Here is a 24,662-nt window from a genome sequence, read left to right on the forward strand (position 1 = left end):
TTGGCTAAATTGGTTGCACAGCCCTAATAATCAGAGTTTATACTCTCTACTACAAGCATTTCTCTGAATCATAATTTAAACAAGCTTATTCATTGGCTGAATTATAAACCAGTGATCAAATATTCAATGCCTTTGTAAAAGTAGTACCCCCCCCCAAATATATTAATGAACCACTTTCCATTCAAGCAGATATTTTAGTGCATCTTAGAGGAGTACAGTAATGTTAGCTTATAATTACTTACATTTTCAGCTTCAGAACGGGATTTAAATGTTAGAACAACACTTAAAGGAGAATCCTCCTCTTGAAGGCCTTCAATATCTCCAAATTTCTGTAAAACACATACTATGAATAAGATCTGTGCATGCTCTTCTAGGGCTGCATGTTAATGAACCCTAACTTACTGAAAGCCAGTGCAATATAGTAGTTATAGTGATGGAGTAGGATCAGGGAGTTTGCAGGTTCAAATTCCTACTCCTTGGACCATTTAATCTCTTAGCCTCAGTCTACTTCATATGTGAAGATCACACATACTTGGGAGGAGAGGCAGAATACAAAAAGTGGGAATATGAGCTCAGGTATATTTGTGTATGCGTGTGTGTGTATTTTATTAGTGACAGAACAAATTTCCAGGGGAGGCAGAAATTGCTCTCCCTCTTCTTCTAAGCATATATGCTTCCTGCTGCTCCAACAGGGCTAACTGGATATCGCCCATATTCTTGCCATCAAAAAGGCTTATGCTCAACCTACATTATGTTTACAGACAAGAAGACAATGGTGTATTGGATACCCAGAGTGAAAGAGAAGAAAAGGAAGCAGAGACCAGTGTTTCTGCTTATTGTCTGTAGATCTTCAAAAACGCTTACCTGTCTATATGTAAAGAAAGGGTTAAAATTGTGGCAGTTCAATGGTATTGGGCTCTCACATGAAAACTGGCTGGACCAGTTTGCTTCAGGAGTAAAAAATAAGTTAACCTCAAGTAACTCAAAGGTTGACTAATATATAAAGGTATCCAAAGCAGCTTTAGACCCATGACAGTTCCACTAAAAGGCATTAAAAACATGACTTGGACCATGTCGTGACTTGTCTGCGTAAGTAGCTTCCCAAAGATCAGAAATCTTAGAAGGAGGAGGTGGAAGTGGAAGTTACAGCTAGATATTCCTTGAGAGGGTCGATTTCCTTCAGAAGTAAGCTAAATGCAGGTGGATATGTGATGCCATTCCATTTCTAATTTCAACTAGGAAGCAGACAAGATTAACCACAAAAGCAACTAACGCTATACTCAAAATGAAGGAAGCTAAGTTTCAGGGCAAGGATCAGCAAACTTTTTCAGCAGGGGGCCGGTCCACTGTCCCTCAGACCTTGTGGGGGACTGGACTATATTTTTTTTTTGGGGGGGGGATGAACAAATTTCTATGCCCCATAAATAACTCAGAGATGCATTTTAAATAAAAGGGCACATTCTACTCATGTAAAAACACGCTGATTCCCGGACTGTCCACAGGCCAGATTTAGAAGGTGATTGGGCCAGATCTGGCCCCCGGGCCTTAGTTTGCCTACCCATGTTTTAGGGCAATAATAGCTTTATACTATTCTAGAATAGAGTACAGAAGCCAGAACAATTTAATCTAATTTTAGTTACAAATTGCTGACTTACCGCAAAGTGCTGCAGCAACTCATCTTTCTCCTCTTCCACAAAGCCACCAATGGTTATTGCTTTGGGACGGTGGTCTACCACCATATGATTCACTGTACCTCTCCCTCTCCCTCCCCGACCTCGTCCTCGTCCTCTGCTTTGAGAAGGCATCGATTTTCCACGACCAGCGGGCAAGATACCTAAACGGGCAGCCTACAGACAAAAGGAATACACTTTATCTTCCATGAACATTATAACAGGTTTCATGTATAATATACAGCACAATTAAGATAGTATATAACTTTGAAAACTTACCTCCACCTGTAACTGGGTGAGCTTTTTCCTTAATTCTGTTGTATCTTCCCCGGAAGACAGCCTTTTATGAAAGTCTAGCTCTGCATCCAAAAGTTCCTTCTGTGCCTTTAAAAGGGAATTGGGGATGGGGTGGGGAGAGCAAAAAGCAAGTTTGTTTGCATTTTATTCCATTTATCTCCATACCAAGGTGTGTTAAGATGCTACCTCTTGGGTTTCAATTCTTCTCACCCACTATTTAAGGGCTTAGAGCCTTCAGGGTAAAAACAAATACTTGCAAGCTCCCTTGGGCATCATTTTGGAACTACAAGCGAGGGATATAAAATGTGATAAATAAAATATTTTAAGGTAGGCTTTGACAGTTATAAAACACTTATTACCCAGCACTGACACTAGCTATGAGTTGCATGTGACCCCTAGAGGTGATTGGGCAAACTGCAGGCTCTCGTTAGAAAATCTGAAGATCCCGAATACTTATGGCTGCAGAAACAGGTTTGAGAAGTTGATAGTGGAATAAAAAAGCAAAGTTTTAGAAACAAAACTGAACAGATTTGTAACATTTCAATTTCACTGTGTTTACACTGCTCCTGATATTTAAGAATAAATATTAACATTTTCCCATGGGCTGGCTGACTCAGGCCTTTTATGTTAACAGCTTCAGAATTAAAAACTTCAACAAGTTAATCAATACAGCTTGCCACTTGCTATGAAAATGGAAAGGAGGTGCAAGTTAAATGCACCAAAAATGCACATTCTTGGTCATGAGGTACTTCCATTGTTCATCTCAACGATGAACATGGCATGCTTTCGCAGAGCAGTAACTTCATGTATTGCAGATACATTGATTAGCATCGATGTGTCATTAAATCCCAATTTCCTGACCAGCAACAACTAAGCCAGCTCTGGGAACTTCCTTTGTGTGTGTGTGTGTGTTTGGGGAGGCTCTTGCTGGCCTTTGCTCAGAAATAAAAGCATTGTGGGCAACGGGACAACATTTAAGGTGAACTTTAGGGGAAGTGAACTTTAGGGGAAGTGTGGACATTCTTTGTTTTTATTAGTTATGGATCCTCTTCTCTGAGTGAGGGGAAGGAAAGAGTGTTGGGTAGAGTATCTGTGCGCGAGAGGCAGGCCAATTTCATTATACACTAAGTTTCTGGGGTCATCTTACAGCTTTAATAGGAGTCAGGGATGAGAAACCAGACAGAAGGAGGTGACTGAAACCATCTACTGTGGTTCCCTGTGAGGATTAATAGAAGTGGTATAATTTCACATATAGATAGATAGAAGATAGAAGTGATATATTGCATGGAAGGAGTTCCACATTTTGAAGGGGCTGTTGGCAGGACATGCATGGTTCATGTTTGTATGCTGGTGGAGGCCTTCTCAACACGTAAGGGAGCATGACCAGAAACCTGTCAAGGAACAGACGCAGCCAGTTGCCCCTTCAACACCTGGATGTCTCTTTATGAGGATAATGCATGAAAAGGTTGTATGATCAATGCTTAACAAAGACCCTCATGCTGGCTTTAATATAGGGAGATAAGTAGGACTTCCGGGTTGGTGCCTCCGGCAATGGCGGAGTTCCTCTGATTGGGAGGAACTTGCCTCGTGGGAATTTGGGTCTGTACCGCTGCGGCGAAGACCCGTAAAAATCACAGGCGGGAGAAGCCTGTGAACGTGGGATTCGGCAGGCACCTTCTGCGCCTCCCCTACTCGCGGGGGAACCCGATTTCGGGGACCCGGAGTGACGTGGGGTGAGTGGTGCGGTGCTTCGAATCGTCTGCTTCTTCCATGGAGCGAAGCAGCATATATTAAAAAAAATAATGTAGGGAGATAAGTTTCCCGGAAGCACCAATTAGTACAGTGGTACCTCGGGTTACATAAGCTTCAGGTTACATACGCTTCAGATTACAGACTCCGCTAACCCAGAAATATTACCTCGGGTTAAGAACTTTGCTTCAGGATGAGAACAGAAATCGTGCAGCGGTGGTGCAGCGGCAGCAGGAGGCCCCATTAGCTAAAGTGGTACTTTAGGTTAAGAACAGTTTCAGGTTAAAAACAGACCTCCAAAACGAATTAAGTTCTTAACCTGAGGTACCACTGTAGTAGCTTCTGAAATGAAAAAGCTGTGTGTGAAGAGGACCTACCTCTGTTTTTGACTTCTGTTTTGATGCTGTAGAACTGGCAGATGAAGTTTTCAACTCATCTTTCAACTGAGAGATTTTTCCTGTTAGCTCTTTCAGTGTCTTCATTATATCTGCTCTTTCCTCTGGTTTTGTGGCCTTATTCTTTTCCAATTTTGATATTAACATCTATGAAAGTTAAAATAAAGAGGTGATGCAAGATTGAAAATACTTCATCCTCCACACTAGATAGAAAAGCATGCGCCCTTAAAATGCTTACTAGGGGATACTCTGCTACTAAAAATTAAAATTAGACACAACCAAAGTTAATGGCGAAGTTAAATGGAAAAAAAGCCAAGCATACCTTCTGACATTCTATTTGTTTCTCTAACATTTCTTGCTTTTTCTTCCTCATGTCTTGCTGCAGCTTCATTGCCTCCTAATCAAGAATAAAATGCTTTTAGTGAGCACACCCTAATAACAACGGCTAGAAAAAAAACGGATTTAAACCACAATTTTAGGCAATATCATGAACCATTTAAATGTAAACATGATTCCACCAGCTGCGGCATTAGAGTTTACAAGAGAACATAGTTATCTTCAGTTACAGATGCAATTTGTAGAGTGGACAGATCCTGACTGCATTCATGGCTCCTGGAAAGCTGTTGCAATAAGCAATATCAAATAAATGTCTTTGGTCAAAATTCAGATTATGTTACATATTCAGACTATTAGTCCTATCACTATGCCTAGAGTTTCTATTCTTTCACACAGCACCCCAACTGCAGCTAATCTATGCTGAATTACATGATGCTTTTGACTTGCGGAAGGCTGAAAGCCTGTTTTGTGCTTGTAAAATGTGTAATCTCATGTGGGATTGGAGAAGATAAAAAAGCAATGAAAGTCTTGCTGTGCATGCACAAATCTTGGATAGATGCTGTAGAGTGCAGACAAACCAACTAACATGTAACAATTCAAGGTTCACTGAAGACCCCCCCCCAGCCCTTGCCAACCAAAAGTTTGGCTATTAGCTCAAAAATGAGTATCCCTTTAACACAAAAGTATTGAATTACATTTCAAAAGCCAAGGCTCGTCACACTGAGGTCCGAATCGTCAAAGAAAAGGAATTATTTCCCATCTCCTGAATTCCAATCAGAACTAGGGGTAGGACTAACAGGAAAACATGTCACACACTGAACCCCATTTTAAAAACTCATGGCTATGAAATATATTGAAATAATATGCAAACAGTTACCTGTTTCTTTTTAAAAACTTCTTGGACATCATGAGATTTATTCCCTGTACCAGGCTTTATAGATGTCTTCAAATTGGAGGAACTGTAAACCATCTTTGAATGGCCAATTGAAGTGGGAAACATCTGAAAGCAGCAATATATTTTATGATGACATGTGCTGTGGCAAGATGAAGCTTTGTGCAAGCAACTTACTTATGCTGCTTAGAAACCATCTGTTCATAGATGAAACCAAACTATAAGCTATCTCTCTGTGATATTTTAAGGATTGTGGGGGGATGAAGTAAAGACTCTTACCAGTAACAAACAGACTGAAGGATAGTAGGAGAATTTTGTCCTTAGGGTTTCAAAGATCTGGAACTAACCTGGCAGATATAAATTTCAAAACTAACCCTATCATTATGAAGGGGAAGACTCCACACAACATCACTCTAAAGAGAAAGGGGATATGTAAGATCTTTTGAATGGGAATTTCTCCCAACTCTCTTAATTGCAGTATCTGCTCCTTAACTGTACTGATTACATATTAAATAGGTAGAGTTAACAAGAATTAGAGTTTCATTTTATAAAATACTTACTATAGTATTTTACTATATTTTACTATAGTTTAAAGAAAATGTACTTTAAAATTTTCCTGGCAATAGTTGAGAATTTTCTCAATTTTGCCGATATGATTATGCCTTCACTATCCTGCTTCTTCAGATGTTACAGATCAGTCTACAACTACTGAACTGCGCTTTCACTCTTCTCCCCTGCCTTTTTTTCTAACTCTGTTGTCACCTGGAAGGTCCCCCAAACCAATCATGTCTTTAAGGCATGAAAGCTGAAATCTTTTAACGAAGGTGAAAAAATTGAGGTTGTTTCTTGAGTTAGCACTGAGCCAGATTATCTCTGTGAATCTGCTTTTCTTGATCAACCTGCGACCACTCTGCAGCCCACAAAACACTTGCCTTGACACAGCAGACCTTTTAAGGGTGAGAAATTTCTAGTCCTTTTTTGAGTGGGGGATAGCGTGGGATATTCCCCCCCCCCCCCAAATATCACTAGTGACTCTGCAGAAAGAGTGGACTAGTGGATTTGAGGGCTTCTCTGAAAGCTGTAGTAAGACTTCTTAATGTGTTGGCCCTAGCAGGAAATGGTACAATTTGGGCTCTGTTGGACACAGCATAAAATCTTGGACTAGACAGAGAACCCTGCTCAATAGCTGGAGATTTATCTAAAGAAGTAGCTGGAGGAAGACAGTTATGATTGTTTCAAACATGACCCCTATCTGCTCTGGATTTCCCCTCAACCCTCTTTAACAGATTTGGTGATGACGCAAGAAGCACAAACCGGTGTGTGTGTGTGTGTGTGTGTGTGTGTGTGTGTGTTCTGTTGAGCGAACAAAAATTGCTGTGCTCATGCAATTACATTATTTAGTTAAATACCACCCTGTGATTCTTAGTTCTGGGAGAGAGGGTTGGTGAGCTTGAAACCTGCGAGACACATTTCACTAAGGCACATCATCTGGCCTAGCCATATCCACTGATCGTAGGGTGGTGGGCATACAGTGGTGGTGCATTGGGTTGCAAAGGACACAGTTTATTCATTTTCCTGTTGGATGCTGAATCATGATTAAGTTCAATACAGCAAGGTGAACACCCTTGACAGAACCAGGCAAACCTTAACATCCTAACCATGTTAAAGAAAAGATGTATGAATTTATGATTCATAATACACACTCTCCTTTACCTGAGCATCTTCTGAAGAAGAACTAGACTGGTTAAGCAATAAATGTTGAGCGTCTGGCTGATTTCCACCAGGTGCTCCAAGACGATGTTTAACTGGGGCCTTATTGATGACGTAAGCACCTGATGTCAGCGGCTTTGTTACCTGCATTATGCATATAACATTGAAAAATGAGCTTTTTAATTTTGAAAACAGACCCACAGTTCTCTAAAGAGCTAAGGAAAAAGAAAAGTGATCCGATTTATACAATGGCACTATACCTTTGCCATACTGCTGTGCATTGTTACGGCTGGAGGCTGTGGCAGCATTTGTTGCTGCAGGTGAAGCGGGTGATGAAGAGGTGGTGGCGCCTGCTGCTGCTGCTGGGATAGTGGCAATGGCTGCTGCTCATTGTTTTCTCGGTGCCATAGCACTCGTATAAACCGATTGTTCAACACTGCCTCTGTGCTAGAAATAGCTTTTCTCGCTTCATCATTTGTTAAGTACTGAATTAGAGCAGCTTCAGGATCACTCTTGAAGGCAACCTAAGAAAACATGAGGCAACATTACATAACAATACTATACTACATTTTAAAAAGCACCCAAGGTATAATGCTTCAGTTTAAAAGGTTTTACTCCCTAATCCAAAAAGAGATGGATAGTGAACTGTGTATATATAGTATGTATCTGAGTCCCTTCTATGGAAGTTGCCAATCAAACCATTTTGGACTCACAGCTGTCCATGGAGGCGCAGGTCAATTCTGTGTCCAGGGCAGCTGTCTACCAGCTCCATCTGGTACACAGGCTGAGATCCTACCTGCCTGCGGACTGTCTCGCCAGAGTGGTGCATGCTCTAGTTATCTCCCGCTCGGACTACCACAATGCGCTCTATGTGGGACTACCTTTGAAGGTGACCCAGAAACTACAACTAATTCAGAATGCAGCAGCTAGACTAGTGACTAGAAGTTGCCACCAAGACCATATAACAACAGTTCTGAAGGGCCTACATTGGCTCCCAGTATGTTTCTGAGCACAATTCAAAGTGTTGGTGCTGACATTTAAAGCCCAGAACGGTTTCGGTCCAGTATACCTGAAGGAGCGTCTCCACCCCATTGTTCAGTCTGGACACGGAGGTCTAGCTCCGAGGGCCTTCTGGCGGTTCCTTCACTTCACTTCACTGAGAAGTGAGGTTAAAGGGAACCAGGCAGAGGGCCTTCTGGGTAGGAACACCCTCCCATCAGATGTCAAGGAAATACAGTGGTACCTCGGGTTACATATGCTTCAGGTTACATACGCTTCAGGTTACACACTCCGCTAACCCAGAAATAGTACCTCGGGTTAAGAACTTTGCTTCAGGATGAGAACAGAAATCGTGCTCCGGCGGCGCAGTGGCAGCAGGAGGCCCCATTAGCTAAAGTGGTGCTTCAAGTTAAGAACAGTTTCAGGTTAAGTACGGACCTCTGGAACGAATTAAGTACTTAACCAGAGGTACCACTGTAAACAACTATCTGACTTTTAGAAGACATCTGAAGACAGCCCTGTATCAGGAAATTTTTAATGTCTGATGTTTTACAATTTTTATATGTGCTGTAAGCCGCGCAGAATGGCTGGGGAAACCCATCCAAATGGGTGGGGTATAAATATTTATTACTATTACTATTATTATTATTAAATATGGTTCTACAAGCTATTGAATTGTAAGGTGTACTTAGTTTTTCACACATGACTTTTCCATTTTGGCTTTATTTCTGTTAAAATGAATCATGACACAGTGTAATATGTCATGTGTTGTTGTTCATCTGAGGTTGTATTTACCTAATTTTAAGACCTTCTAAGGAATAGATGACTGTTATTAGGTCTTCATATGTAAAACCAAAGAATTCAAAGAGGGTGCACTTTCTTTTTCTCATGACTGTATCATTGCCAAGTGGTTCTTCAAGCAAGACTCTAAGTTAGATTTATTTACTCTACCAGAGAATAATGCAGTATTGAACAAAGTGGAATATATAGACTAGTCCCAGAAACGTCATGTCCCTCTTTACATTGCTGTATTACTAACCACAAGTGGCATATTATTGGTTTTACCTGAATGTTGACAATTGTTCCAAATTTGCTGAAATGTTCATTAAGTTGAGTAATATTGTTTAGCTCTGGTGGTATTTTACGAACTTCCAATTTGGTGTTTGTATACTGGTTCTTCTTCAGGAATCCTGGCTTATTCTGGTTATTAGTTTGTCTGAAGAGAAAAAAGATGGATTGACTCTTAACATTAACAAAATTACATTTAAATGTAAATACAACGATTCCCTTTTATTGCCTATAACCATAATGGCTACCTTGCTGTGCTAAACCAATACCCACTAAGCCAAGCACTGTCTTTAAAAAAGACCTGTCAGATACCCCAGGAAGCTCAGAGGCCAAGTAATCTACCACTGTGATCCCAGCTTCAAGTAGTTCTCTAACTATCAGGTCTAACAGTCACAGATAGCTATTGTCTTGACTATGAATGCTATACAGTGACCGTGTTATATGAAACTTTACTTCCTTTTTCATTGAAGTATTTCAACTAATATCCATATTAAGTTCCAGTCATTTCACACAATGACAGAGGGTTACATTGGGATGCAAAGAAATATGATTAATTCCTTGACCAACACATACTCATTAGATAGTTCTGGTCAAATCACTATCTTTGAGGCACACTACATTTTATTGTCAGACTAAATTCACATGTTTAAAGGAAACCATTACATCTACAGAGTTGTGTCTAACCACCAAGGAGGACTTCTAATCACACGAGGATACAGGCTCACTGTTACATGGGTTTGCCGACAAGCATTTGGCCTTCAAATGCTATGGCATTCACTGCACTGACACGATGAACAAGCCGTTAACAAAGATGACGAAGGTGAAGCAGATGTTCCTCTAACCTGCCTCACAATGCTGTTTTGGGAATAAAATAAGTAAGATTTTAAATTTACAGCAGCCTGTCCTGACTCTGGGGAATGAAATGAAAATGACTCAACTGCGTTGTCAATATCTGGCCATGGAAGTCAAAGAGCTTATCACTGGAAGCCTTCCTCAGCATGGTGCCCTTCAACACCTATCAGTTTCAACCACCATTAACAATGGGCAGGTTTGGTGAGAGCTACAGTCATAATGTCTGGAGGACACACCCGGTTGGGGAAGACTGACATTCCAGAAAACAAGGTGTAAAATTCCAAGCCCTTTGCCATATTATTGATTGTTGTTAAATTGCAGCGAGACTTTTTTGTATAGTGACTAACAAACACAATCTATTCTTTGCAACATTACCTTTGCAATGCATTCTTTGCAACACACAAGAGGAATTATTCACCAATTCTCATAAAAGAGTCTCCTAAGTCAAACCAAATAATTTTCAAATGAACTGAATGGGGCTCATTTTCATTCTGCCTGTTCTCTATAGACACAGGAAATTCTTACTTTCCAATCCAGGGTTTCTTTGGAGATGGCCCTTCTACAGTGTTTGAAACCCGCTTCCTGTTGTCTGGCTCAAGCACCACTCTAGATACATTACTGCTGTTACTTGCAATGCCAATTGGAGGTTCAGTCTGGATGATAATATTAGCACCTGGAAAGAAAGCAAAGGATTGTATGCTTGCAATGAAGTGGGAGCAAATTGTATTTATAAAATGGTGAAGTGCAAACATGTATAAAACGTTTTCCCAAAGGGCTCATAGCTATACTGTCTACAATGCATAGACTTTCCTAAGAAATATATACAATGCTGAAATATATAGGATGCTGCAAGCTCGGGGTTTCTGAGAACAAAAAATGCCAATAAATTGGACGAAATTAAAGATACTCAGGGATGCAGGTGGCGCTGTGGGTTAAACCACAGAGCCTAGGACTTGTCAATCAGAAGGTCGGCGGTTCGAATCCCTGCGACAGGGTGAGCTCCTGTTGCTCGGTCCCTGCTCCTGCCAACCTAGCAGTTTGAAAGCATGTCAAAGTGCAAGTAGATAAATAGGTACCGCTCCGGCGGTAAGGTAAACAGCGTTTCCATGTGCTGCTTTGGTTCGCCAGAAGCGGCTTATTCATGCTGGCCACATGCTGTACGCCGGCTCCCTTAGCCAATAAAGCAAGATGAGTGCCGCAACCCCAGAGTCGGTCACGACTGGACCTAATGGTCAGGGGTCCCCTTTACCCCTTAAAGATGCTCAGAACAAGTACCACCTGCACATTAAGTTGGGTACAATTCAAAAATCAGGAACACAGGAAGATGCCTTATACCAAAACCAGACCATTTGTCCACCTGGCTCAGTATTGTCTATACTGATTGGCAGCAAGGTCCAGTGCTAGAGAGTGAACTGGGGATACAGAGCAGGTGCTCTGCCACTAAGCTACCAACCTTCCTCTAAGTATGCATATGAAAAGTGTACATTGGATATGAACATAAGCAGATCAGGTGTCCATGAATACGAACCACTGTGGGGATTTGGGTTTCTCGGGCTTATTTTACATACAATTATAGCACTTTATTATGAAGGGATCTCAGGGAAGATATATCTATTATTAGGCACAAACTGCATTTTAGTGCAAATATGGAAAAACTCATGCAGGAGAATCTGGATCTGATTCCAGACTACAACACACTGAACAGCACTAGTTGTAAAGATACTAGTGATCATTGTTTGCTTGCCACTCTTCAAATTGTACATTAAAGAAAGGGAAGGAAAATACAAATTAGACATGAGGGAAAGAAATCACTGCACACAGAAAATGACAGCACTGTCATCAGCACTGGGTTCATTTGCTATGAATGCCAAAGTCTGTAATGCTCCCTTGCTAAGTATTCAGACTTTGAGGGTTTGGGTTTCAGGAAACAACACCTCACCTCTTGGATTTGTATCCATCTCACCAGATGTTAGGCCAATAAGATTTGGACGCTGCATTGGTGTCCTTGAAAAGAACTGTCGATACTGAGATCTACCAGTACTGGTAATACTAGGAGCCTCTGGATTGTAGCCATCTGGTTCATACGTATCTTTTGTGAAAGAAAAATATAGATTTCTGATTCATTTTAAAAAATCTTATGTGAGCAATATTATGCATTTGCTCAAGCAGAAGTGCTTTTTCACATTTTAATATTTTTAACATCTGTTTGTTTTAAAGTAGGGTTGTAAAACTTTCTTGATTTTACTGTTTTGTCTTGTGTAAACAACATTGAGATTTTTTTTTACATTCAAGCAGTGTGTAATTTTTATGAAATAAAAAAAATATTGCACATAATTCACATGTACAATATATTTATATTGAGCTATGTAAATATGGCAGGAACCCTGCAACATGCATGTCATAACACAATTTTAAAATATTATTATTACTGTTTTGTTGCTTTACTCACAAAGGTGACCCAAAGGGACTTACAACACAGTATAACAACACACTAATTAGACACCAGTCAGGCTTGCAAAAATTAATCCCACCCCTTTCCCCTTTATGTTGGAAGGATTGTGGAAAACTTGGTTCATTTATTCATGTTTGGTGAGAATGCCCCTATATTGAAAACTTTTGGAACAGAGTATTCTTCATTATATCCGCAATTACAAGCCAACCTTATTCTCCAAATCCAGCCTTAGCCCTGCTATCTTTGGAAAATAGACGGGCTGTACCCTGCACCAGAGAGAACTAATAGGCTTCTTAGTGACTGCAGCATCATTAAGAAAATGGAAGAACCAGGCTGAAATACCCATGAACACATGGGAAAATAATATCTGGGATACAGCAATGTCTGGGCAGCTCACCAGATGCAGGAGGGCAATAAAGGCATAACAAAGAGATACCTTCCAAGAAAAGTGGACCTCTTTATTTAACCAAAATCAACTGCTCAATCTTCTCAGGGGAGAGGTTACGTTAAGTTATATGTTTGAACATTTAATGTGTAAGCTTATGTCTAAAGTCAATGGATAAAACCACCACCATTTGATGTACTGCTGGATAAAAACCAATAAAAATTGTTGTCTTTTTTTTTTTTACTGATGCTTATTAAAGAAATGAGACCCCGCTATTTCACATGTGCAGTGTAAACAACATCACAAGTATTGGTAGAACATAAGAGAAGTGGAAATCTTTATTTCCTTACGTTCTGATACTGAATATAGTAGGTTTTGGGGTAGTGGAGGAGGTAGTCTAGCTCCCACTGGTGCAAGGCTGGGCACTGTAGTTGTTCCTGGCTGGTCACGGCTGTTAATCAAACTTGCCTGTGATAAAGGTGGCCCTGGAATGAAACATAAACATTCTAAAAAGCTAATTATGTTTTTTCATGCTTTACCACATTACAAAATATGGCTCTTCTTTTGAGGAGCTCAAAGCTAAATACTAATTTGTGTCCTGATTTTATATTGTCTGACCTTGGTTCCCTTACCTCTGGCCAGCACTTTGCTGCCAACTTCATTCATTCATTCAGCTGCTCTGACCATGTGGTGGGCCTCCTTACATCCCTATAACTGGCTTTCTGTCTGCTCCCGTCTCCAGCATAAGCTCCTCATTCTTAGCCTCAAAGCCCTCTGACTTTTTGCCTGCAAAGTGTGTTCCAAAAGAGTTTTGCCACAATCTATTTGTTCATAATATACTAATATAACCCTACCAACAACTTTCATGATTTCAGCTTCACCAGCCTCAGCTGGGCTAAATTAATCTCTCTTTAATGACCTCACCCTCTCTCTGTCTCCTATGAACAAGACTCTCTCTCTCAAAACAGCTGTGTGAATTCATGTGAGTGTAGGATAGTCCCATACTCCGTTGGTTCTGGCACAACCCAGCTTTGTTTTGGTACCACCTCCTGCTGGTATGAAGTCCCCAGATGGGCTGGCAATAAAGAAATGCACCTGAGGCTTAAAAAGGTTTGCCACCATAGGCTTAGGACACTGGGGTTCTCCAGTTTTCTACTAGTAGGGCTGGAGAGGACTGACAATTGCTGAGGCCCACTAGGCACACAATGGTAGCAGATGGAGGTAGAGTTGGACATGATTAGCTGTAATTAACAATAGCATCTTTTATTAATACTTAATCCTATTTAGAAATTGCTAAACTCTTTGCCACTGTGATTTCCTTGTGGCATGGAGTGTTACAATTCTATTTCTTAAAGCCAGGTACACACATTGGCCTTGGAGATTACTGTGTCTTCCCATTTAAGGCAGAATTTGTTGATTCAGAAGCTCTAGGTGAAACAGACTAAGTTTATATTTTTATTCCTGCCCTCAACACCTCTCAAAATATTTTTACTCATCTCCTGCATTTTCTTCTTCTTTTCTCTTTCCACACTTTATTTAAAACTTTTTCCATTCCAAAAAAACTTATTTCTCTCGTTCCTTGATCTTTCTCCATTCACCTTTTTCTCATATGACTGCTTCCTTCTCTTTCCAGATATTATTATTATTATTATTATTATTATTATTATTATTAACCTTTTATGTCTCCAGTTTTCCTAAAAGACTCCTTTGGCTCTTTCACCTTCGGAAAAGGACCTCCGCCCCATTAAGCTCTCTGTCTCCTGGCCACCTTTACTCAGCATGCAAAGTTGCTGGTGTTAGGAGGGCCCAACCACAAGGCTACAATATGGACAGGTAGTGGAGCACTGAGGCCACATAGAAGTATAGGCTTGATTACAGACAGTTAAGCAATGTGGTATCATAGTCTTAACCTACATATTTTAATTGTTTTATATTTGCATTATTTACTGCGAGTGTTTAATTTTAACCTATGTATATTTACATGATCTCTATTGCTGTATATGCTGTATATGTTCTGGTCTGTGACCATAATAAATTGATTCATTCATTTATAGTGAATGGCACCAAGCCTTGGTTAAAGCTACTTTTCAATAAACTGGATAAATTATTTTTCTGTTGTAATGAACTTTCTGTGTGAGCTAGAAACAGGAAGAGCCAGTGGCATAACAATAACAATAGTAACAACTAAAACAACAACACAAACAGCAGCAGCAGCAGCAGCAGCAGCAGCAACAACAACAACAACAACAACGGTGTGGTCATTCTGACCTTCCTGACAGCAAACCACATCTACTAAATATTTTCCACCTGTCCGATTACAACAATTCAGAATTTTTGCTTATTATTTCATCAACCTCAATAGAAATGTTGCAAAAAGGGTAGGACTGAAGAAAGAAAACACATTATCCTTGCTGACTGATCCAAAATAAGGGGCTCATCCTTTGCTGTGCAAGGACAGGCTTTGAACAAGTCATATACACATCTGCTGCTTGTTTAAACTGCTGGGTTCTTTTCTTATAATGGTCCATTGAAATAAACGGTCTTTGAAATAATCCCAAACTGATTTTGTTTTGCATTATAACCAATCTCTGAACAATCTTATTTTCCTGCATCCAACAGCTCTCGCACTTTTGTCTGCAGAGGATCTGCAGCTGCTGAACAAATACCCAAGCTGGTCACAGCTTCAGTGAGGGTGCACACAGAAAACGAGCCCATTCTTTCCAGTGTCAAGGAAGAGCCAAATCAAGTCCACTTCAAATTCTAGCCAAATTTCTCTCACACAATTTTTTCCACAATAGCTAAAGTGGACTTTCTATGTTAAATAATGCCTCTGAATATAAAGGAATATGGGAAGCTGTCTTACACTGACTCAAGCCACTGGCCTTTCTAGGTCAGCATTATCTATATCTTTGGTCTTCAAGTGTGTGTCAGGCCCCACTACTGCTTCACTTATCTAAGGCAGGAACAGCAGCACTATGGCCATAGAAGCAATACATTAAGAAATAGGTTCCCAAATGCTTGACTGGGTTTGCTATTTGTGGGTTTTCAGGAGCATCTGACTGGCTACTCTTGGAAATGGAATCTAAATTCTTCTAAATTTTTAATTATTCATCTGTTCTAGTGAATGCCCTAAATTATAATCCTACACACACACACAGATATTTTTCAAGTATGATACTTTGTATATCTAGCTGACTTCTTATGATGAGCTTATACTTTGCTCAAATCTCCAAACCAGTAAATAACCAGTAAATAATTCAAAGACCTTAATTTACTCCCCTGACCCAATTTATCTCAGGATTAGTAATAAGTGACTACTGTGAATGTTTTTTTTTTAAAATAACTAAAACACAGCATTAGTGGACTTCCCCTTAAAAACACATGCATGCAGTGGCATGTTCTCTATTTTTGGTCTGAAACTAAATTTAATCTAGCCAGTTCTTTCTACCATCTCCAATGTTTTAGAGAGAGAAAAAAGGAAAAGCTTTTCCATTATCCAAAGGTTTGAAAAAAGGCCCAACTCCTGAAGAGGGCTGCTAGTTCAGGCAAGTCCAAAAATAATTGCCTTTATACAATGAAGTAAATAGGGAAATGCTTTGACATTACTGTTACCTAGGTGCCCAGTCTGTCTGACACCTGGAGTGTGGCCCTTAACTGTTCACCTCCTTTAGCACTGCTCTATAAGTGGCTATGCAAGGAGGACTTCGGTTAATGTGACAGAAAACACATACTTTGGCATATACCAGATATTCTTAAAGAGACAAGCCTGCCCTTACTGCCTGGGAAAAGAGCTCCAGCTTGATGCAAATGTGTGATCTGGCACCTGATCTATCCGCCAACTGCCAACACAAGCACATGCTTCTATTTGCCCTGGCAGGAAAAAACCTTACACATCCTCAACATTACTGTCTCCACCAGTCAACAACTGTTTGCATGTCTTAAGGTCCAAGATACATTACACATTATACATTTAAGCTGCAATCCTGCACCATTATGCTGCAGTTATATACCCATGCTTGTATCCAATGGTATCACTAAGCAGAATGGGGGTGACACGAGCCCCATAGAGACATCCTGGTGGAAGTGGTCAAAAGGGAAGGAGGCATGGGACAAGGACAGGGCATTAGAGGAACTGGATCCCTGGAAGAGGTTTAGCAGCTTAGGTGTCCATCCAGTTCCAGGACGGTGGCTGTGTGGACTGACAGCAGAGTGCCTTGGACACCCCAAGCACATCACAGCAGACTGATGTGACCCTGGCCCTGTCTACTGTCAGGGATGAACCCTCCTGGGGTGCTGCCTGGGGAAAAATGAGACAGTGGACCAACCCCGTTGACTCTGCCTCCATCACCAAGGAAGTGGAGAGGGCTGCATGGGTGCAAACACTCAGCAGGCCCAGCTTATTCAGAGGACAGCCATCTTGTTTGCCCAGCCCCATGGCTCAACCCATTTAGGGTGTGTCAAGTGTTGAGACAAAATCTTAGTTTCTGTTTAGCCATATACCTAGACCACTGCTGCACCCGTTAACCTGAAAGCGTCATAACCTGACATATATATCAAACTGACCTTCACATTAAATCCTTTGGCAAAAACCTAGCTAGGAGTCCAAGCACTGGATCTACTAGAGGGTCTGGGCAGGAAGAAAGCAGTTTTCAGTTATTCCCCCTGCAGCTCCCTCACCCACCCTTAAATGTGCTCTGGAGGGTCCTTCAAACCCCAGATTCCTGTAATGCTACGTTAGAGAAATAAAGCACCATTTATGAAATGTTCTCAGCTACTGTGCCGACTGCAGTATTTTAAAGTGCTATTTTAAGGAGGAAATCTTACTTGGTATAGGAATTCTAACAGGTGGTGGCGGCCGAGGATGTACATGTGGCCCTGGCATTCTCATGTTGTGAGTTGGGCCTTGCGCAGGAGGCATAAGCATTCCAGGTGGAGGAAGTCCTGGGGGTGGTGGAGGAAATGGAATCATGCTTGGCAAAGATACCTCATCCACAACCAAGGGGTCATTTCCGTGATCATATTGACAGAGGTCACCAAGTACACAAAATCCTCTCTCTGTAAAATAAAAATAAATCACAATATAAACCATCATTAATGGTAGCTTGCCTTTATCTGATTGATTATATAGATTACATATGAATGAATTAAAATAGATTACATATAGATTTTAAGTCAAAGTCTCACTTATACTGTGTGGCTGGCAACAACAACAAAATAGTTCAAAACAGCATTCTTAATTGCAAAATCTAAGTAGAACAACCAGGAGTAACACTTACCGTCGTAATCTCGACAGCGTCTTTTTGGTGGAGCGTTTCTGCCAAATGAATTAGGAGCAGAATGATTGTTGTAGTAATTCGACCAGCTTTCTGTTGTGTTTTCAGGATGGTGAGCAGGTGCAATCACAGTAACAGCACTGGGAATACACTGTGCTCCAGAGGAATACTGTTCAGTAGAGTTAACGGAAGACAAAGCCACTGGGTTATATGAGCTCTCCATATCACTCCTTTCACATTTAAATTTGGCTCGATCTCTGTGATCTGAAAAAAAAAATGTAATAGATTGGGTAAGTTTCTATGTTCGTCCTTCGTGCTTGGAGATTCTCTGACAGCATACAGAAAATTTAACACCATAACAAATGCGAGAAAAAAAGTATAAGCATAGCCTGGTTAATGTCTTAACAGTGTACTTAGGCTCGTTCTTGCAAGACAATGTGAATATTTGTCCTGCAACATATGCACTAACTAAACTGATTTCCTTTAGAAATAAAAAGTAAACTGTATTTTTCAAATAATTTCAATTACTTTCTTTTTTCTTGAAAGGCTATAGCAACACAAGACCTCAGTTATTTAGGGGCAGGGATCCATTAAAAGTTAAGAAAATCCAACATTTCTTCCTTACCAAAAGAAACCTAACAATATAAAGCAGCAGCTTTTACCAACAGGGAAAGTATAACAGAAGGTACTGCTCTACCAGAATACACCTGAGAACAAATTAAAAAAATATATCCCTAGATTAGGTTGCTCTCAGATCACAGCTTTTAGCCAGCTTTATAACAAGTCAGAAATCACTTCTTCTCAAAGGCAATTCTATTTGTTGAATTTGCCAGAAATTCAGGATAAAACGTTCATTAAGAAGTATGACATTTCATTAACTCCCATGAAACTCAGGTTAGACGTTACTTGGCTATAATACTTAAACGACTCACCAACATTTCTGTTTGCATCCCTTTCTTTGTTTGCCTCCTGGTCTTTGCTTCTACCTCTGCTGCGGCTACGACTTCGGCTAAGTCCTCTACTTTTACTGCGACTCTTACTTCTTCCCCTTCGCCAATCGTATTTGTCTCTATACAAATCGTTCCGTTCGTAGTATCTATCATAATCTCTCCATTTGCCATCATCTCTTTTTCTGTCTCTAGTTCTATTAAGAAAAACAACACATGCAAACAGGTGGATTTAGAAAAGCTGAAAATGCTTATGGCATCAAAACAGAACAACAGTTTTGACAGAGGGAAGTTTGTATGAAGAACTAAACGTAAATATATCCAAGTGACGTTGACATTGGAAAAAACTACAAAAAATGTTAGGTGTAATAGCCTTAAAGAAAATAAACTCCAAATTGTTTGTCTTATTAAGGATGCTAGTATTGCATAAAAATAAAATCATATTAATATGGTTGGGGACCGCCCCCCTCCTGCAGAAAACAATTATTTGCATCCATGGGCACAGAAGATTCAATTATTTCATTTATATCCCATCTTTCCTGCAGCAAGATCAAGGTGGGGTACATAGTTCTCCTCCACCCATTTTACCCTCACAATAACCCTGTGAGGTAAGTTAGGCTAAAAGTGATTGTCTGGCCCTCAAGGTGACCTGTTAATGGATTATGTGAGAATCTGTAAAACTTCCTGATCATAATACAAAAGGAGGGGACACATACATTACTAAATTTATCACAAAACTTATTATGATGTCTGAAACAGAGAAGTTTAATTGATTAGGAGGCCAACAATTGCTAACAAGTGTTAAAGAAGAATACTTCAGGTACTAACCTTTGCTCATTAGAATCTGAACGATTTTTCTGTGGGCTAGTATATTTCTTCTTTTTACCCTCTCGCTCATCTTCAAAAGTCTCCTGAAATGGCTAAAGACAAAAAGCAAAACATCACCTCACACGAAGCTCACTCCCAGGGGTGAGGGGGAAGACCCCAAAGAATATAAGCAATAAGAGAGCAAGGCTCGAGACAAGTCACAGTATACACATTTTAAATTTGCTTCTAGTGTGAATTGCAATGAAGAGGACAACTACAAAACAACCATCTCTCCCCATATGAACCAACCTGGACCCTGCAATCATCACCTGAGGCTCTTCATCATATGCTTCCTCCACAAGAGGTCTGGAGGGTGACAACGTAAGAATGGGTCTGTTCTGTGGTGGCTCCCCCCTCCTCCCAGGGAAGGTTGCCTGGCACCTATTTGTAGGCGCTAGGCAAAAACACTCCTCTTCTCTCAGGCCTTTGCCTAATTAAACAATATATCGTCTTTTAAATGGGGTAGGTGGCCTGCTTTGGTTTGTTACTATGGTATTTATTTTTCTGTTATTGTAAACTGCCCTGTAATTCTAGGATGAAGGGTGGTATAAACATTCAACAAACAAACAAAAGTCCATCATAATTTTTTTTTATAATTGTTACCTTTAAAAAAAATTATTTTAATTTTGAAACTGCTACAATTTAGGTTTAAAAAGATTGCCTTTACAGTATAACTGTGGAAGCACTCATAATTTGTTGCAATATTCCTTGTGTTCAACAAGGCTGGATTACTACTTGGACTCAGAAGACTTCCACAAACTGGTTGTGGTGTCACAACTAATATGCTGTTTTATTACTTTCATTGGGTCTATGGGGAGAAGTCCATGAAGACATTTCAAGGCTTTAAAATGTCAAAACTAGAATTTCAAATTGGGGCCTGAAACAAACTGGCAACCAGAGCAGTCAGGCCAGAATTGGTGTGTGTTATATGTTCATGCTTCCTTGTTCTAGTTAACAATCTAGCTGCCATGTTCTGAAATAACTGTAATTTGGAAACTGTATTCAAAGTCAGCTCAATGTATGACACATTGCAGTAGTCTAATGTGAAGGTTACCAGAGCACAGACAACTGAAACCACGCTCATGTCTAGCTGGATAGGAACACAGCTGAGCTAGCTGGCAGAAGGCACTCCATGCCACTGAGGCAACCTATGCTTTCAATGACCAAGTTGGATCCAAGAGTACCATCAAGCTGTGCACCTGCTCCTTCAAAGGGAGTGCAACACCTTCAAAAAGAAGATGCATTCTACTCATGCAGACAGAGGACCTGCACATTACCAGTGTCTTAAGTCTTATTTGGATTAAGCTTCAATTTGTTGGCCCTCATCTAGCCCAGAGTTCCATGCAGTTGTTAAAAAGAATGGGAGATAAATTTGAACTCTGTGCTTTGGAAGCTTCATGCAGCTGAACAATATCTTCGAAGCACTACCTTCTGGAGAGAACAAACCAAGTAGGAACAAAGCCTATTCTCAACTCTAACAGCCTCTCTGTAAGAATATTATGGTCAATGGTATCAAAAAGTGCAGGGAGGTCAAGAAAAAATCAATATGGCCACATCCTCCCTGTCCCTTTCCTGACACCAGGCCAACAAAGGCAGTCTCAGCAACAAAGGCAGGCCTGAATGCCAACTGAAATGAAAAAAATCAGTCTCATCCAAGAGTTATTGGAGCTATTTCTGGGTTATTAGATTTCATAAGCAGAAGAGCTGAAATCTCTAAACAGTCACTGAGAGGAGCTCTGCAAAAAGTTTGCAACAGTCTGTAATCTCAAAGCCATTAGCTTTCATTACATAGTGCAATTCATACTTTCTAAAAAAGTTTGTGGAAGAAAGACAACAAAAGTGTGACAGAATATATTGAACTGTCTATAGAAAGGGGGGAGTCTAAACATGATTTACGCATTCTCTAGTTAATCTTTTGATATCTAAGAGAATTTAGAATTAGAAATAAAAATCACCTCTAACATTACATGAAATACAGGCATATGAGATGGGGGAGGAGCGGGACTGTGTGGTGTGAGGCTATCATGTCTCATTTGACCTTATCTAAGTATAGCCAAATACTTTGCTGTAATATGTCCACCACTTACATCAGATCAGCCCGTCTGAGCTATGAACACATTACACTTTAACTGGTTTATTTCCTCCACTACCTACTCTTAAACAAGACACCCCTAGTACTATGAACTGTACAATCTTAGAACAGCCAAGGTTGTAGGATTTTAGCAAGCAATGTATGAAGTCAGGATTCAGGATAGGTAACAGCATGCAGGGGTACTTGAAGTTGTGGACTCTGGTAGAGCGCCTCTCTTTTCAAGTAAACTTTCTCAAAAAGCAGAAGGTTGCAGAGGTCTGGTTATCTGGCTTCAGAATCAACTTTAAAGCCTGGTTGCACTCCCTTAATAGGAGTGACATTAGATTTAATAGGTTTAGGCACTGGGTGTGCTGACTGATTCAGCTTCATCATTAGAAGGACAAGTGTAGCATGGAGAACCTTCTATCAGTTTAGATTGGTACAACAGTTACAACTGCAACTTTGCTGCACTTGCAGCACTGATGTGACCTCCCAGGGGCACAAGCCTGGGTAGCGTGTATGGAGGTCCTGGGCTGCCATACGACAAGACTTCCCTCTCGGTCTCGCTGATGTTGTCCAAAAGAAAGCAGAGCAATACATTGGGCACCTGTTTGGCTGCAGGAGTTACTAGGAGGAGGCATACAAGACACCATCCAACTGCCTTAGGCACCACACTCTGGATTTGTGTAGAGTTTGCTCCTTAAGACTTTTATACTCCTAAATATGTCCTGCAAATCAGTGTGCGTAGATTGTTCCTCAGGGTTTACTCCCAAAGCCTTTCATACAAATGAGTATAGCTGCAAGGTAGAGATGGTTTAGGATCAGTGTTTTCCTTCTCCTAGATGGGGTACCCTCCCAGGTTGACAAGCCCCATCTAGGACAACTGTAACTGGACAGATAGTTTAACTTGTTATCCACACCATGGTAACCACCTGTCTGGATTATGCAAGATGTTGTGTGTGGGCCTGTCCAGAAACCTCAGTCAGAATATGGCTTCAAGGTTACTAAGTGAGAGAGATGAGAACATTGCACCAGTGCTCATCACCTTCACTGGCTTCAAATCTGTTTCCAGGCCCAATTCAAAATGCTGATATTGACCTTCAGTCTTTTATGGCTGCGGGACAGGGTACCTGGAGGATTGCTTCATCCTATATGCACCTACAAGTCTTTGGGAGACCCATCACTGGGTGCTTCCACCAGGTGACTGCAGAGAGCATGGTATTATATTTTTTGGTACCACATGAATACCTCTTTTGTTACCCAAGAAAATCTTTTAATAAAAACAATTTAAAAAATAATAATAATCCAGGACTTTCAAAGTCTTTTATAGCTTTAAACTGTTTCAACCTTATTATTTTATTCTCATCTCCTTGTATTTTGGGTTGCATTGCTTTTAACTGATACTTTTTATTTCACTACTTAATCAATTTTAATTTGCTTTCTTTTATGTAGTAAGCTGCCTGAAGAACCTTGTTACAGAGTAGGCTATAAATAAATGTAAAAGCACAGTGTTGACACCTCAAGTTTACCAAGCCATTCATCATCTAAAAGGGCTGAACTGTGAAAGAAATGTTCACTTTGCTAACTGCCATACATAGCTTTTCAAAATGACGTGCATAACTATTAACAATGGACCTGCACTATAAAAGATAGTGAAACTGTCACCTGCATGTGTGTGTGTCCACACATGTACGTACACACACCAGCTTATCTGCTGCCTTTGGATATTAAAGGGGGAAAAACTTCTCATGTTTCTAATAAAGCTAGACTAAGGCTGCAATCCTATAATTGCCTGTCAATAAGTCACATTGAACTCAAGGGTGCTTGCTATCGAGTAGATATGTATAAGACTATACTGCATGGCTTCAATCCTATGCACACACTAGGACACACTTCTGAACAAACATGCACAGGATTGCACCAAGAGACACAAGCAAATGACAAAGAAATTTAACATTACCTCCTCTTTGATTTCTTCCTTGACCTGACACACAGGCTTCAACTCTGGCTTTGCTGGTTCATTGGGAGCTAGGTAATCCTTGGTGTATAGGCTCTCGAAGAGTTTATCAACAAAGCCTGAGGTTTCTGGAAGAGACATACAGAAAAAAGGAATCATTCCAAAAGAGATCCTACTCCCTAGTTTTATATTAATCACACTTTGATCCAGGCCAGTTGAATTCCTTGTGCCTGAAAGAGCGCTGGTCTAGTTTTCTCATTAGCAAAAAAGTCTGCCATGCTACACTGCAAGTCTCTTTAAAAGTAAGGAGTATTTAAAAATTCATTTGCCAAGTGACACGGAGGTCTACCATTTGAAGGAAATGAAATGTTCCACAAAAGTACACTCTTGTATGGTGTTGTCACCATAGTTAAGATCAACCAGTCTATGGTTCAGACAACTCACTAAACTGTAATTAATCTAATTACATTTTAGTCAGTGCTAAACTATGGTTTAGTATTACACTGAAATGCAGCCAATGTTTTGCGGCTTATGTTCAAACACTTTGTGATTCATATTTGTATTTCATAGCTAACACATGCTACACTAACTTAGAGATGAACTGGTTTGTGCCATAATAAAATTGTGCTCTAGTTACTTCTATTTTTTTGTCTTCATAAGTTAATATGGATACTCTTTGGCCAATGTAAAGATGTATTTCTTCAGTAACTGTGCACAGAAGTTAAAACTATCTGTGACCGGG

At 40.3% G+C, this 24,662-nt stretch overlaps 1 protein-coding gene across 2 annotated transcripts in view; it reads right to left on the reverse strand.

Moving 5' to 3' along the window:
- The window catches only part of RBM27 (RNA binding motif protein 27), a 33,188-nt gene that overhangs the window by 4,845 nt on the left and 3,681 nt on the right, over positions 1–24,662 (reverse strand). Inside the window, exons 3-19 of one of the 2 annotated variants that reach the window (XM_082213460.1) lie at positions 23,924–24,048; positions 19,854–19,945; positions 19,011–19,222; positions 18,082–18,342; positions 17,630–17,860; positions 13,156–13,311; positions 11,908–12,057; positions 10,494–10,641; positions 9,114–9,264; positions 7,310–7,573; positions 7,053–7,193; positions 5,325–5,447; positions 4,434–4,508; positions 4,094–4,258; positions 1,950–2,054; positions 1,656–1,847; positions 243–329 (exon numbers count right to left, since the gene is read on the reverse strand). In XM_082213460.1, coding sequence (XP_082069586.1) covers positions 243–329; positions 1,656–1,847; positions 1,950–2,054; positions 4,094–4,258; positions 4,434–4,508; positions 5,325–5,447; positions 7,053–7,193; positions 7,310–7,573; positions 9,114–9,264; positions 10,494–10,641; positions 11,908–12,057; positions 13,156–13,311; positions 17,630–17,860; positions 18,082–18,342; positions 19,011–19,222; positions 19,854–19,945; positions 23,924–24,048 — 2,678 coding nt within the window. The remainder of the gene's footprint in view (positions 1–242; positions 330–1,655; positions 1,848–1,949; positions 2,055–4,093; positions 4,259–4,433; positions 4,509–5,324; positions 5,448–7,052; positions 7,194–7,309; positions 7,574–9,113; positions 9,265–10,493; positions 10,642–11,907; positions 12,058–13,155; positions 13,312–17,629; positions 17,861–18,081; positions 18,343–19,010; positions 19,223–19,853; positions 19,946–23,923; positions 24,049–24,662) is intronic. The other variant, XM_082213461.1, reaches the window with a different exon arrangement.

This window comes from Podarcis vaucheri (assembly GCF_965113315.1).
Source record: "Podarcis vaucheri genome assembly, chromosome: 2".
Lineage (NCBI taxonomy): Eukaryota > Metazoa > Chordata > Lepidosauria > Squamata > Lacertidae > Podarcis > Podarcis vaucheri.